Below are 16615 nucleotides of genomic sequence, written 5' to 3' on the forward strand. Positions count from 1 at the left end.
AATCAGTGAATTCCACGGCAAATTCAACATGAACTTACAAATGGCATTCTAATTAATATAAGAATTTTCCTTACAAAAATATAATAAAAGGTTTAAAGAATAACCTCAAATGAAACTCAGATAACCCATTTATCAACATATAACTTCTCAACAACATACAACATTAAGCAAGTTAAATTACATCCATAAACAAATATTCAAAATAGCTCAACTTTGTCCAGTTATGATATATATAATTACATCTGAACAGGATTTGTCTCTCTTGGAGATCCAGTTTTGCCTATCTTTTTTCTTCTTACCTTGAACTGCACTTGACATAACAAATAAACATGGACCCTCATTCTAATTGGGGTACTCCTGGCTCTACTTCTCCATGCTTTACAAAAACTGTCATAAACAGGCATAGAAGTTAAAAGAAAAAGCTCATTTGAACTGGTCTAGTAAACATCAAGATTGTTGAATGGTACAAGAAGTCATCCCCTAGCCTTCCAATTTTTATCGAGTTAGTGACCTTGTTTTTCAAATTCATATTCTTTACAAGAATATATTTCATGAGAATTAAGACAGGCATGGTGGTGCATGCTTGTAACTCTGGCAACTCAGGAGGACTTTAACAATTGAGCAAGATCCTGTCTCAAAAAATAAAAAAGGGCTGGGGATGCAGCTCAGTGGTAAAGCACCCCTTGCGTTCAATTCCCCACACTGTACAAAAAAAAAAAGAAAAAGAAAAGAAAAAGGAAGGAAGGAAGGAAGGAAGGAAGGAAGGAAGGAAGGAAGGAAGGAAGGAAGGGAGGGAAAAGGCACAAACAACAGGGCAAGAAGTAAAAGTTCTGTGTCTCTCAGGGCTCTCCAAAAAAAAGGGTAGGTAAAGGTTTCCACTGGTTCTACTTCACTTTTCCCAGCCTTTTTTCACAAAACTCATGAAATAACTTACTAGCACAACATAAAAGGAGCCTAAGAAGTGGAAAGACAATAGCAGATAAAGATGGTGAAAACAAAGAACAATTCTGAGACTCAATCACCTGGTGAGCTAGGAGAGCTTTCTTATTCACAGAAGTCATGTGACTTTCCTTAAGGCCAAGTGGCAGAAAGATGAACAAGAGTGATGACCCTGAGTGAGCAAATGAGTTCCAACTAGAAACGGGAAGCAGTTTAACCAGATCTGGTGAACTGTCTTATTCTGAATGTGATAGGAAGCCGTGAGAGGGTTTTGAACAGGTCTGCCATGATCAGACTCAGGTGTTTAAAAGGTTGTTCTGGTTGCTGAATTGAGAACACACAGTAGGGATGAAAGTCAGGTATACCAGCAAGAAACTGCAATTGCCAAAGTCCAGGCAGAGATGCTGCTGCTGTCTGGATTACAGTGTTGATTGTAGGTTGGTACAAAGTGATTGGATTCTATACACATTAACATAAGGCCCAGAGAAAATACCAGGGCCACATATAAAGGGCTGAGCTTTGGGGCTATGAAATGGAGATGGAAAGACTGCCCACTACAAATATCCTAAGGCACTGAGCAGATTTCATTCTGATACAATGAATTTACTTAGCAATTCTTAGAAAGATTCTAGAATAAGTGAGCATTTTGAAACCTAAAGACAAAAAATAACAACAAAAAATACACCCAGCAGGTGGCAAGCTATGGGAACCTGGGACCACAGGTAGTACAGGTGGAAAGTGGTGTTTTAGTTCAGTAGGTTAACAACAAAGAACTGTTCCATATTTCTATTCTATCACTTAAATAAATCTAACTTTGGAATTTTTTTTTTTTTTTTTTTTTTTGTACCAGGGATTTTTTAAACTAGGGTGCTTTACCATTGAGCCACATCCCCAGCCCTTTTTATTTTTTATTTTGAGACAGTGTCTCACTAAGTTGCTTAGGGACTCGCTAGGATGCTGAGGCTGGCTTTGAATTTATGATTCTCCTGCCTCACCTTCTGAGCTGCTGGGATTATAGGCACAGGCCACAGTACCAGGCAAGCGCGTGCACACACACACACACACACAAAAAAAAAAAAAAAAAAAGATTACAGCTGGAGGGCTGGGGTTGTGGCTCAGCGCTAGAGCACTCACCTAGCACATGGGAGATCCTGGGTTCAATCCTCAGTACCACACAAAAATAAATAAATAAAATAAAGGTATTGTGTCCAACTACAACTAAAAAAATAAATATTTAAAAAAAAAGATTATAGCTAAACTTTTCCTAAGAAGCAGACTTATCTTTGCAATTGCCTTAATGGGGAAGTTCTTCCAATTAGAAAGGTCTGTTTAAAAGCAGGCATTAAGGCCCTTTTAAATCATAACCAGCAAGAACTAACTGTTCATAACTAAAGCAATAGGGTAGAAAGTTTTCAAATCAGGGAGGGAGTCAAGCCCATTGGTTAAGTCCCCTAAAATTTTGTGCCCTGTCTTCATTTTCTGGGTTAACCACTAACTGAAGAACCCTACCATGAAAAGCAGAATAAAAGCAAAGGTCAACAATGACTGAAATTAAGAAACTACAAAAGAGAAAAATGGAGAGAAAAAGTGAACATTCCCTCATCAGTCTTTATTTTAGGGTCATGAAGCTGTGGTGAATTAAATGGTGAGAAGCCTGTAAATTCCAGAAAGTTTAAATGTTGTAACAGAACAACTTCCTAATCATAAAATCTTCTAAATCATCCGAAACTTCCTTGAGTTGAAGCTGCCGCCAGTTTCTCTCCATCCCCATGAGTTACATATACCTTCTAAGTAAGGATTCCCGAACAAAGTGAGACCAAAATAGATCGCTGGAGGAACACTCACTGTCCCTGAATACCAGAACTACATACATCGAACTCACACCATCCTCCATCAACATTAACTCTAATATCTAAGGGAAGACATATCTCAGTCTCTATGCAAGAGAAATCAGCACTTAAGTGTTAACCAAAGAATAAAAAGTAGCAATATACCATTAAAATCTCTTTGGTTCTGATGGATAGATACTAGTAAAATAATTTATAGCTACTTAGATATGTAAAAAGCACAAGCAAGAACAGATACAGGTGCAGTTTTAACTAAGATGCTACTGGCATCTAGTGGGTAGAGACCAGGGGTGCAACTAAACACTCTACAATGCATAGAATAAGCCCCCATGACAAAGAATTATCCAGCCCAAAAGTTAATAGTAATAGTGCCAAGGCTGAGAAATCCTGCAATAAAAGGTAATGTTTAGGATTATCTTTTCTAAGGAGCAGAAATCAAGCAGGAATTATTTACTTGACAAAATTTCCTTAAATCTCTGTTAGATAAGAGTCATCTGCCACTATCAATTTTCTCCAAGTTAATCTCCCCCACAACAACTGTAAAACAGCCTCATCAACGAAAGTCAAAAGTGAACATCCCTACAGAACCACATACTCCCCCTGGAGAGTCCTTGTCACACAGTCTAATACCCTCACCATCACCAGTCATCTCTTTGGCCCAAAGGCTTATATAATGATTCTTGACAGCCTATGATGAATTCCAATTCTACCTTTCTAACACGATGACACAGGTTCAAATCTTTTGACATTTTATGGCGGAGCAGAAAAGCACTGCTGAAATATAAGCTAAAAAGGACATTTCAACATGATAGACAAAGGAGGCAGCAAAAGGTATTCAGGGACATGGCTAAGAAATGTTCAGGAAGAAAACAAAGCTGCTGTTAGACAACAAATGCTGAAATGTAGTACAAGCTGACAATAACTCTCCATTCTCACAAGGTACACAGAAGGTAGCTCAGTGGTAGACTGCATGTTCAGCATGTGCCAAGCCCTGGATGCAAATTCCAGCACCAAAGTGGGGAAAAAAGGTACCCAGAAATGCCTTTAATAACCGTCAGAGAAAAAGAACATTCATGGTCAAAATATAAGTCTTTAGCCAGGCATAGAGGGGGTGCCTGTAGGCCCAACTACTCAGGAGGTGAGGCAGAAGGACCATCTGTGCTCAGGAGTTCACGGTCATCCTAGGCAACACAATGAGACCCTCCTCTCAAAAACACAAAATATAGAGCTTTTCCTAAATAAGGACCCAAATTTATTTTCCCCTCAAAGGAATAGATTATTCTTATAAGATTTTAACAATGCAATTCAACACAAAAAAATTTAATTAATTTGCTTTATCTCCATTTTGTTCATTTTGTTGCTTTTTCATTTGTTCACCTGCTACTAACAGGTACTTCAAATTTCTTTTTTTTTAAATATTCACTTTTTAGTTGGACACAATACCTTTACTTTATTTATTTATATGTGGTGCTGAGGATCGAACCCAGGGCCTTACACATGTGAGGTGAATGCTCTACCACTGAGCCACAATCCCAGCACCTCAAATTTCTTTAAAAACTTAATAAGTATTTTCTTATAAAAATAATTTTGATTGTGAGGCCATCTAGTGTTTTAAGAACTACATATATCTTTTTTTTTTTAAGAACTACATATATCTTGAATTCCTAGTCCTTTAAATCAAATTAAAGACAAAATTACCTTCTTGTTGAAAAGTCTGACTGATCATAAACCACCAACATAGCAAAAAGCTACATTAAATCAGTATATTGAATAGTCAACTAATAACAGTATTTCATATTATTACATATAGGAATATTTATAACAGAAACTCTTAAAATTCAACCCAAGGGTTGGGGTTGTGGCTCAGTGGTAGAACGTTTGCCTAGCATCTGTGAGGCTCTGGCTTCGATTCTTAGCACCACATATAAATAAATAAAATAAAGGTCCATCAACAATTAAAAAGTATATATAAGTACAAAATTCAACATAAATATTATTACATTTGACAGATATCTCTCATACATTCTTTTTTAAAATTTTTTATAATTGAACATGGACAGCATGCCTTTATTTTATTTTTTTATTTTTATCTGGTGCTAAGGATTGAACCCAGTACCTGACACATGCTAGGTAAGCGCTCTGCCACTGATCTACAGCCCCAGCCCTCTCATACATTCTTGAAAGTTTAATGTGAAGAAATTATTTTATGCTTCATTGAAAATTTACAATGTCTCAGGAGGCGGAGGCAGGAGGATCTCGAGTTCAAAGCCAGCCTCAGCAATTTAGCAAGGCGCTAAGCAACTCAGCGAGACTCGTCTCTCTAATAAAATACAAAATAGGGCTGGGGATATGGTTCAGTGGTTGAGTGCCCCTGAGTTCAATCCCTGGTACCCACACCCCGCAAAAAAAATAAAACAATAAGTTCTTTCATCCAATTATAACTCTTTCAAAGATCCAAGAAAGGAAAAGTAAATTGCCTGATACTTATGACAGGAAAATCAGGTATACATTTTTAATGAATTCTCTTTGAGGTAAAAGACCATCATTTATCCACATACACAATGTACATAACTACTTATTTTAAGCTTCTAGATCAGGGTTTCTCAATCTCAGTACAACCAGATAATTCTTTGTTATAGTGGCTGTCCTGTACTTTGCAGGATGCTTAGCAGCTTTCCTGCCTTCTGCCTTTAGATTGCAAATAGCACACAACTCCTCTCCTGTCCTATGTAATAACCAAAAAGGCTCCACTCATGTCCAAATGCCCTGAGGTAGAGGAAAGGAAAACCATTCCTCTTCAAGAACCACTGACAGAGAAACAAATGGAGCTAAGGAAACAGACTGAAAAGTGGGTTACAAATTCATTAGAGAAGGGTTACAAAGAGAAAAGCACCTTTGGAGTCCTGGGGCATGCAACCCAAGGTGGTAGGTTTCCTGAACACTGTGGTCCCACCTCCCCACCCCTGCTCCACCCAGGGAGGCAGGGCGGCATTGATCACACAACATAATGGCAACATTAATACAGAGTATGGTTTTGCTAAACTTTCCATCTCCTTTTAAAAAGTGAGGCATCCAGATTTTTATGTGTTATTACAGACATAAATGTGTTGAGATGTAATCCAATTTTTAAAAATACTTCTGCAAGTCAAACAAAACAAAGCATTTGGCTTCTAGACCACTGTTTTGTTACCTTCTGCCAATAGAAAGAGTTATGAGACAAGAGTTATGGCTCTGAGTATGAGGACCTAGAAGCTGTGCCCAACTATATGCCAACAAGGGAGAGTAGTTGCCAGATGCCTCCCAACCAGGGCCTCCCATCCAGAATCAGTCTCACTGATTAGGATTACCTAACTACAGATCTGGCCATCAGAGCTAGTTATGGCTCCAACAAACAGCTTCAAGTCCCTTGCGAGGCCTCTGGATCATCATCCAGGGGCAGTGTGGAAGCTTGAGCCACCTCCTGTTGGAGGGCAAGAGCAACCCAACAGCTCTTCCATGAGAAAAGCTTCACAAAGAGCAGGCCTTTCTGTTCTTAGAGGAGACTAAAAGAAAATCTTAGGTAGAAAAGACATTGGACTTGAGCTGCTTACTAAATAAATAGGGACTAGTATTTGACACCAAAACCCAAAGGAAAGATCATTTATCATGAAGAAAAGTTCCTGACAGGCTCCAGCAAAATGCTGTACAGAAAAGCTCCTTTATCTTCTGAGACTCAAGCATCAAGAACCTAAAGGTTTACCTCTACTACTCAGACTAGTAGCAAAGACCTTCTCATCAAGGAGGTGGGGAGGGAGACAATCCTTAGCCAACAAAGTAAGATGGTTAGATTCTATAATCAGTCAAAAATCTCAAAAATGACTTTTATTTTATTTATTTATTTTGGTACTGGGTGCTCTACCACAGCTACATCTCTAGTCATTTTTTTTTTTCCTTTGAGACAGTGTCTAAGTAGTTGAGGGTTTCATTAAATCGCTGAGGCTGGCCTCAAACTTGCGATCCTCCTGCCCCAGCCTCCTAAGTCGCTGGGATTATAAATGTGTGCCACCTCACTGAACTCAGAAATGACTTCCTGAAGAGGATCAGTTTGAATGCTTCCCAAACAGATTGACTGAGGCATCTCCTAACAGTGACAAGGCTTCAGGGAGAACCAAACCAAAGACATCTCTTAGTGGGGATAAAGGTTTGCACTTCCTTTTAGTAAGCAATCCACAAACCCTTGGTAAGGAAGGAAGATGCACTGTTGAGCTTCTGTCACCAGCACTGGAACTCTGGGGCAAGGCATGTCACTTGTGGTTAAAGTTTCATGAAATACAAAATGGAGAGAGAGATGGCTGAGGTGGCGGAGGAATCCTGACCACAGCACCACCAGCCACCCACTCCTTCAAGGTCAAGGATTTCCAGGGCACCAGTGCCAAGGGGAACAAAGTGCATAGTGCAGGGATACTGGGGCCTTCCTCCTGTGCTGTGAATCAGATGTCAAAGAATACAGCTGTAACCACAGTTAGCACACGGGCTTTACACATTTTTTTAGTCTTCCAGACAACTTCCATGACATGATAGTTACCATCAGTCCCACTCAATGGAGAAGACAGAGAAGCCACACACCCCTGCTCAAAACCCCACTGCCAAACTCCCTGGTTCCAACTCTCCTTATAAAGACAAACACCTACTTGCAGACCATATCCCCATTTAAGACTTGCTGGTGCCATGACCACAGTAGTTGCTGCCAGCTCTGTGCTCTGCCACATTCCAGCTATAACTCTCAACAACCTGGTTGGGTGCCTTAAGACCTAGCAGAAAGTCTCACCTCTCATGAACTCCCACCTGCTTTCCTGCATAGGATCCCAAAGCTGAACCTGCTAGGACCCTCCAGGTTCCATGGAACTTTTTTCTTTTTTCCTGGTACTGGGGATTAAATCCAGGGGTACTTAACCACTGAGCCACATCCCCAGCCCTTTTTAAATATTTTGTTTAGAGACAGACCCTTGATAAGTTGCTGAGGCTGGCTTTGAACTTGAGGTTCTCCTGCCTCAGCCTCCTGAGCCGCTGGAATTACAGGTGTGTGTAACTGTGCCCAGCCCCATGTAACTTTGAGTGACCTGGAGCACCAAAAATTGGAGCATATTACAGACAAATCTTTTTAAGCATAAAAGAGCATATAGGTATTTCATGTATAGGACAAAAAAAAAAAAAAAAAGACTTATCAATGTTGATTCAGTAGCCAAAAAGACTTGCCCTTTGCCATGATATCAGGGACTGCTCTAAATACTTTATAAGTAATAACTCATTTAATTATAACAACCTTGAGTTAGGTATCATTAGTACCCCAATGTACAGATGGAAAAACCAAAGCACAAAAGTTAACTATTATCCAGTGATCCATGGCGGCCATGCCTAGGCTTCAGGACTACAAGGAATTTACAAATGTATCCAACTTCCCTCACTCGACCAACAAAAACTCTGAGCACCTACTCCTGGTGTCTGCCAAGTGGCAAACCATCTGTCTCTTTACAACCAGTCTTTTTAGAAAAGAGAATAAATAAAGAAAAATGCCCCTATTGGAGAAAACAGGTCTAATTATAGCAAAGGAAAGTTAAAAAAAAAAAAATCACAAAACACAGCAGACCCCACTTTGAAATACACAGATAGGGTTTGCTTTCACCTCCAAAATACAAAGCAAAATGGTTTTTCCAACACTGTCTAATATACACCCCTTCCTCCCTATGTATAATCTCTTAAAAGACTTTCACACCCAAGGTATGTGTCACCACATTCCACAGGGCCATCCGTTAACCCCAAGCCAGTCATTTATTAACTGGTTACGTTAAAGTCCAGGGCACAAGCTGTTTTGGTCAGGAGACCTCTTCCCCATAACATCAACAGGCTGGTGGCTCCACCTCCTTCAAGTCTTTGTCCATTGGTCACTTTTTCAAAGACTATAACCTTAACTCCCATATCAAAAATTACAACCCCCATACCACAGAAATTCCTGACCCTTTTCCCTGCTCTGGTTTTCTTCTTGGCACTTCTTATACCTCCTGTAGTTTTACCCACTTTATCATCAATTACCCATCGGTCCACACATTCCATGAGAACAACAGATTCAAGTTGTTTTGTTCACTGTTAGAATCTCAGGGCTGGGGGCTGGGGTTGGGGCTCAGTGGTAGAGCACTTGTTATCACATGAGGCACTGGGTTCCACCCTCAGCACCACATATAAATAAATAAATAAAGGGTTTTTTTGTTTGGTTTGGTTTGGTTTTGAAGACTCTGCCTGGTACCATGGTTGGAGCCTGTAATCCCAGCGGCTCAGGAGGCTGAGACAGGAGGATGGAGAGTTCAAAAGCCAGCCTCACCAACGGTGAGGTGCTAAGCAACTCAGTGAGGCCCTGTCTCTAAATAAAATATAAAATGGGGCTGGAGGGCTGAGATGTGGCTCAAGCGGTGGCGCACTCGCCTGGCATGCATGCGGCCCGGGTTCGATCCTCAGCACCACATACAAACAAAGATGTTGTGTCCACCAATAACTAAAAATAAATAAATTAATTAATTTAAAAAATTCTCTCTCTCTCTTGAAAAAAAAAAAAATGGGGCTGGAGATGTGGCTCAGTGGTTGAGTGCCCCTAGTACCAAAAAAAAAAAAAAAAAAAAAAACAGATTCAGGGCTTTGAAGATTGCCTGGCACAGAGAAAACACACAAATATTTGTCAAACAATACTCAAAAAGGACACATACATGTCTCTAACCATGTTATGGTTGGGATAGACAATTCAGAAATGTTCGGAGGTGAAATTATTAGATTATGAGAGCTATAATCCACCAGTGGATCAATTAATTGGTGGACTAATAATTTGAAAGGACTACTGTACTGTAGGCAGGTGGGGCCATATCCTTGGGGATTATCTCTCTCTCTGGCTCCTCCCTCTCTCTCTCTCTGCTGGCCACCAAGAACTCAGCAGCTCTCCTCTGCCATACCCTTCCACCATGATGTTCTCTCTCATCTCTAGCCCAGAGCAATGCAGTTGGTATACCTTCGATTGAACCTCTGAAACCAAGAGCCCCCCAAAAAACTCTTCCTCCTTTAAGTTGTTCTGGACAGTTATTTTGATCACAGTGACAAAACAACAACACAAAACAAAAAAACCTGACAATACAAACCTCAGACCTCCTCCCAATTGTCAAATTCAGGCTGAAATCTCAGAGCTCTTGTCGGGGAGAAACTGGGGTGTTACTTTCAAAGGGAGGTAATTTCACAAAGGGCAGAACAAGCAGAGAAGAAAGCTGGAATGCTGAACTTGGCTTTCACAAAGACATAAAGGCAGACTGAGAGAAGACTGAAGAGAAACAGATGAGCTTATGAAATTCCTTTTAGCAAGCAGCCAGTGCCTGACAGAGTGAAAACCACCAAGTACTAGATGAAGACCATGGTCCTAGTTGAGCCTCTGTCATGAAGAAGTCTAGTGGCCATTAGCCAAATCACATTGCTTTTCTGGTCTATTTCCCTATTTGCAGGATGGGGTGGGGGTAATGGACTGGATTTTGGAGAAATTCTGACTGTGAACTCGTGGTCTTTTTCCCACCCTCTCCTCCAATCAAGGAAGAGATTTTTTTTTTTTATAATTCAAACACTGTATCAATACTATTGATCCAGAGGAAGAAACTGCCCAAGGTACTTGAAGCCTTACAAATGTGACTCCCAGGAAGGCCCATCAGTTAGTGGCAACCAAGGAAGTTGATCTGTAAACTTAGCAAAGAGGGACCCTTTCTCTGGACTCCAGGATCCCTGACTGCAATGGAAGAAGCTTGCTTACCTTTCCTCTCATGAGTGTCCTTGGCCTAGCAAAAGAGAAAAGGTAGGGAAACCTCACCAAAGGTCTCCATCTGCAGCCCAACATGCTCAAGCTTTAAGAACCACCTTCTTGCTGGATATAGTGAAACATGCCTATGATCCCAGATACTTAGGAGGCTGAGACAGGAGGAATACAAGTTGGGAGGCTAAAACAGGTTCAAATCCAGTCTGGGCAACTGAGGAGACCCTGTTTCAAAAAAAAAAAAAAAAAAAAAAAGAAGAAGAAGAAGAAGAGAAGGAAGAAGAAAAGAAGGGGACTGGGGATATAGCTCAGTGGCTGAGCACTTGCCTAACATGTGTGAAGCCCTGGGTTCCAATCCCTGTACAGCAAAAATAAAGAATACCTTGTTGTTCAGGAGTGCCCCGGGGCCATGGCCCCAAGAGTTAGCTTCCTGCTACAGTTTCAACACATGGAATCTAGAAGAACTATGATATCCTTTGGGTCCTGCAGGCCACCTCCCCTTTCAGAGCTCCTACACTGTGAAGAATTATAAACACTGAAGCATAGTTCCTAGAGTCAAACTCTCTAGGCAGGTCAAAATGCTAAGATACAGCCACCTTATAAGCACATTGAAGAAAATTCTTCTGTGTGCAAAAACAAGCCTTTGTGTGTATGCATATGTGTGTTTTGCTTTCTGTTTTCAAGTCTTCATGCTCCTTTATAAATAGCACTTATAAGAACTGGCCATTCATCAACAAGATGATGCAAAAAGGTCAGCCTGGGTTGGGGATGTAGCTCAGTAGTTATGTGCTTGCCTGACATGCATGAGGTCCTGGATTTGATCCCAAGCACTGCAAAAATTAAAATTTTAATTAAATTTAATTTTATTTAGCTGTTACTTCTGAAAAGACTGGAGAGAGAAAACCTTCTAGTACATGGAACAGGTTTTTTCTAGAAAGTGTCTTCAATACCTATGGCCAAATCATTGATACCTCATTCTTCAATGACAAGAACTTGATTTAGATTTAAGAATTTGGATATATGGTCTCAAACTTCAGGATGCCTGCAGGGAGCTTATGGCAAGTGAATCCAATTATATCAGTATGGTATTTGCACCAAGCACTGATATTTTTCAAAGCTCCTTATGAGAGTAAATTGGTAAAACAATCTTGGAAAGATTGGCAATATCAAACAAAACTGATCATTTACCTGTTCTATTGTCCTATAATTCTATTCTTGTATATATATATATATATATATCTCCTATAAAAAAGCATACCACATTACACCAAAAGACATGTAAAAGAATGTGCATGGTATCATTCAAATTGCCAAGACCTGGAACTTATGCCACTTATGTCCACAGATAAGTAAATAGCTGTACACAGAACACTATACTGCAATGAGTCAATGAAGTATGAGTAAATGAATTATTAATTTCAGAAATGGAGTATGATGCCATTTATAGAAACTCAACTACCTAGTTTTAGAAGTCAGGATAGCGATTGCCTCTATGAAAAATTGGTAACCAGATGGCACTTCTCAGGTGCCAATAATGCCATTTTTTTTTCTTTTGGTACTAGGGATTGAATCCAGGGGTACTCTACTACTGAGTTATTTCCCCAGACCTTTTTATTTATGTTTTTTAAATATTTTTAGTTGTGGTGGAGACAATACCTTTATTTATTTTTTTATGCAGTGCTAAGGATCGAACCCAGTGCCTCACACATACAAGGCAAGTGCTCTACCACTGAACTACAACCCCAGCTCCTTATTTTTTTTATTTTGAGATAGTCTCACTAAATTACTAAGGCTGGCATCAAATGTGCAAAAACCTCCTTCCTCAGCCTTCCAAATCACTGGGATTAAAGGTGTTTGCCTCCATAACTGCCAATACTGCCATTTCTTGATCTGGGTGCTTATACAAATATGTTCAGTTGAAAAAATTCATTGAGATGTATAGTTATAATAGGTATACTATTTTATATGTATCCACATTTAATATAAAAATAACAAAAAGTTCCCAAAGTGATTCAAGGCAGCTATCCCTGTCAAAAAGAAAATGATTCTAAGCCAGGCACAGTACTGCACACCTGTAATCCCTGTGGCTGGGGAGACTGAGACAGGAATATTGAGAGTTCAAAGTCAGCCTCAGCAATGGTGAGGCGCTGAGCAACTCAGTAAGACCCTGTCTCTAAATAAAATATAAAATGGGGCTGGGGATGTGGCTCAGTGGTCGAGTGCTCCTGAAATCAATCCCCAGTACCCCCCCCCAAAAAGATTCTATCATTTATGTATATATTAACTAATTACAGATCATTAATACAGCTAACATATATTGAACACTTATGTGCCAGGAACAATTCTGAATGTACCTGTTTGGAACTCATTTAATTCTCCTTAGAACCCAATAGCCTAGACAGTATCTTTATTTTACATCTGAGGAAATTTTAGCACAGACAGATTAAGGAATTTGCTTAAAGTTGCACAAGTAGTAAAGAGAAAAAAAGGGTTTTCCAGGTATTTGGGTTACACACAAAAAACAAAACAATCTATTTGTCCTTATGGAACTTATAAACATATTTAATATGCTCTCTATCCAAATAAAACATGCCCAGTATGCACCAATTTTTGGTAGCCTGCCAAGACAGAAACCTAAATTATCTCTTTACAACCAATCTTTCTAAAAGGACGTTTTTATCAAGAAAAAGTCACTGGTAATGGGCTGGGGCTGTAGCCAGGAGCAGAGGGCGTGCCTAGCATGTGTGAGGCCCTGGGTTCAATCCTTAGTCCTACGTAAAAATAAATAAATAAAATAAAGGTATTCTGTCCATTACAACTAAAAAAAAGAAAGAAAGAAAGAAAGAAAAAGTCCCTGGTAAAAGGAATAGGCTTGAATATAAGCAAAAATAAACAAAAAGGAAAGTCAGGCAGAAACTATGCAGTTTAAGAAGCAAGGTATTGAAAAACAAAGAAGACTTTTAAAAATAGCCAACAAGTATATGAAAAGTTGCTAAACATCAATAATTATCAGGGAAATGCAAATTAAAATCACTTCAGATCCCTTTGGATGGCTATTTTCAAAAAGACCAGAGAGAACCAATGTTGAGGGATACAGAGAAAAGGGAATCCTAGTACACCACTGGTGGGTATATAGATTAGTACTATTATGGAAAATAATATGGAGGCTCCTTAGGAAAGAAAAAATAAAAACTACTACATGACCCTGCAGTTCCTCTCCTAGATATATAATCAAAGGAGACGAAATCACCCCCTTGTAAAGATAGCTGCCCTGTCACTATGCACTGAAGCATCATTCAAAACAGCCAAGAAATGGAAACAACCTAAGTATCTGCTGATGGGTGTATGGATAAAGTGGGAAATATTTACCATGGAATATTACCAGCCAAAACATGGATGGACCTGGAGGACATTACACTAGGTGAAATAAGCCAGAAACAAAAAGAAAAATATTGCATAATTTCGCTCATATATGAAATATTTATACATAAGATTAGGTCAAAGAATAGAAAGTAGCAGTTATGTAAGAGGAACATGTCTAGAATTCTAATGCACAACATGAAGACTATAGTTAACATTTATATTGTGTGAGTTTTTTTTAATTAAATAAGTAGATGTTAGCTATTCTTGTCCCAAAAAGTATCTATGAGATAATGTAATTTGCTTCACTATAGAAACCATTTTATTATCTATATGTATACCATGATATCATGTTGTAAACTTCAAATATACCTAATAAAATATATTTTTAAAAAAGCACTCAGGGATTAAGTATTGCAATTTCTAGTGCAAAAATCTGGGATTCTTCCTCACCAATGTGGAAGATTCACCACCATCTAATTTACATCTCTCCATCTTTGTTCATATTCTCTACCTTTCAGGAAACAATCATTTTGTCCCAAGGTAGGCTTTACCACCAGTAACTTTCTAATGCACTCAAAAGCTTCTTTGAATAAAGTTAAGGATTAGAGGACAATTGTTATTGTCAGCTACAGCAGATACTAAATAACTGGAGATGCCAAAGGTCCCAAATGCAACTTCAGTAAAGTCAGACAGAATAGATCCTTCTCTATTCTTTCTACACTCCTCTTACCCCGCAAATCACTTCTAAAACAAAAAGCAGGGGGCGTGGTTAGGGGTGTAGAGAAGTAGTAGAGCACAAGTTGTATAAGGCCCTGGGTACAATCCTCAGCTCAGTAAAGAGCAGGAGATGTTCCTTTCTGGGAGCAAAGTTGGCACCCATATCCACTTCAAATCTGAAGGGGTAGAACGGGCAGAGCTCAAATGGAATATGGAATATTGTCAGGACTCATGAGCCAAACTAAAAATTAACTCTAGAGTCAGAACAGAAAGATGGCTGTTAGGAGCACGAGATGGAAGGGAAAGGAATAGTCAGACTCTGGTGCACTTGGAAAAACCATGGACTGAAAGAAGATCCTCTGTCACCAATCTTATAAAGTGCTGTCACAATGTAATCACCCCCAAATCATAGGAGAAAAGAGTGGACAGGATTTCTGAGTTCTTCCAACTGGCGCCCCAGAGCAGTCCCAACTACTCTCTCAGAAAGTTGCCAGCACACTGCACTTTGGGAGCAAAGTCAGGCCAAGACTTGCCTCCCCCACTCCCCCCATAGAGGAGCCCAAGGGCAAACAGACTGGGCCTGGGACCTTTCTTCGCTTGCAGGAGACCGGTCGTAAGGTGATATGGGCCCAGTCAATGTTCTTCCTCCCTACGCAACAGACCTGACACTACTTCTACAAACGTCCCTCCTGCAAAAATTGGGTCCGTGGGGAACTGCACACCTGGCTCAAAGATCTCGTCAGCGGCCCAATACGCCCTAACAAAAATGACAAGTGCTTACGCAGAGACCACCTTCCCGTTCAGGACTTCCGCCGGTGCCATGGCCTTGAACAGACCGCTGCCCACGATTGACACCACCAAAATCGAGGTTCCACTCCCTTCGCAGCGGCGGGACCCCGGAGCCTAACCCACGTGCTTAGTGACTGCCCACAGAGCTCGTACTACTGCGCCTGCGCCCACCCGCACCCCTCCACCCCCCAGGAGGCGGAGGCGCGTGCGCAATCCAGGAAGACGTCGTTCCCTTAGCTAGCGAAGAGCGGAGGGGTAGGGGGCTGCAACAAAGGGAAGAAAGTAGGTGATGACTGGCTGGCGAGAATGATTGGCTGGTGGAAAGAGCCGGTGCCGAGCGCGCCTTTATCTGGGGCGGGAACCCGCGGAACAGCGAGCTGGAACCGACTCCGGAACCCGCCTTTGTTTCAGCCAATCAGGGCCCGGCGGTCTGGCGGGAGGGCAGTTTCGCGGGCGCGGGAGGCGCCTCTCCGCTACCTCTCTGTGCTGTGGGGACTTCTGGCTGAGGCTGAGGCCACCCGGCTTCTCTCAAGAGTTCTGCCCCGCCCCGCCTGGCACGGCTGGGGACCCTTAGCTTGTGGGCAACTTCCGACTCTCACACCCGCGCTTGTGCGGTCCGGGTTGGTCTCTGATTCCAGGGTACTGAGTTGGCGCCAGCGGCTGTTTCAGCCCCGCTGTGCTGGGAATGGTGACCGAACTGGAGGGCGCATGGCTCCCCGCCCCAGACCTGGGGTTGGAGCACGGACGCGGGCCGCGGGGCCGCGAGATGAGGTTGACCCTCCGAGCGCACGCTCCTCCCTGTAGGCGTCCCTCCGGGAGCAGGACTGAGTTTGGCATTCGCTTCGGGAACCTGCGGGACCGACAAGGCAGCTGGGGTGTGGGTGAGGACGGTCCCGCTGGGCGCCGAGTCCGCTGAATCTGCGTTCTCTGCACCAGCTCCCTGGCTAGGTTCTTACCGAGCCCGGGTTACAAACCCCCCATATAGTTCAGTCGTCCAGATAGATCACTTAGGACCTGACCAGTTAGCTGGGTTTCTTCTGACAACCGTCTCTTTTTCTTTTTTTTTTAATATTTATTTTTTAGTTGTAGTTGGACACAATATTTTATTTATTTTTATATGGTGCTGAGGATCGAACCCAGGGCCTCACAC

At 41.2% G+C, this 16615-nt stretch overlaps 1 protein-coding gene across 2 annotated transcripts in view; it reads right to left on the bottom strand.

Annotated features, from left to right (window-relative positions):
* The window catches only part of Mthfd1 (methylenetetrahydrofolate dehydrogenase, cyclohydrolase and formyltetrahydrofolate synthetase 1), a 68108-nt gene extending 52426 nt beyond the window's left edge, over window positions 1–15682 (bottom strand). The window contains exon 1 of one of the 2 annotated variants that reach the window (XM_076850377.2): window positions 15458–15682. In XM_076850377.2, the coding sequence (XP_076706492.1) occupies window positions 15458–15498 (41 nt within the window). In that variant the 5' untranslated portion in view covers window positions 15499–15682. Of the gene's footprint in view, window positions 1–15398; window positions 15422–15457 lie in introns of those variants that run through there. The other variant, XM_076850378.2, reaches the window with a different exon arrangement.
* Between the last annotated feature and the right edge of the window lie 933 nt (window positions 15683–16615).

This window comes from Callospermophilus lateralis, chromosome 3 (genome assembly GCF_048772815.1).
Source record: "Callospermophilus lateralis isolate mCalLat2 chromosome 3, mCalLat2.hap1, whole genome shotgun sequence".
NCBI classification, from domain to species: Eukaryota; Metazoa; Chordata; class Mammalia; order Rodentia; family Sciuridae; genus Callospermophilus; species Callospermophilus lateralis.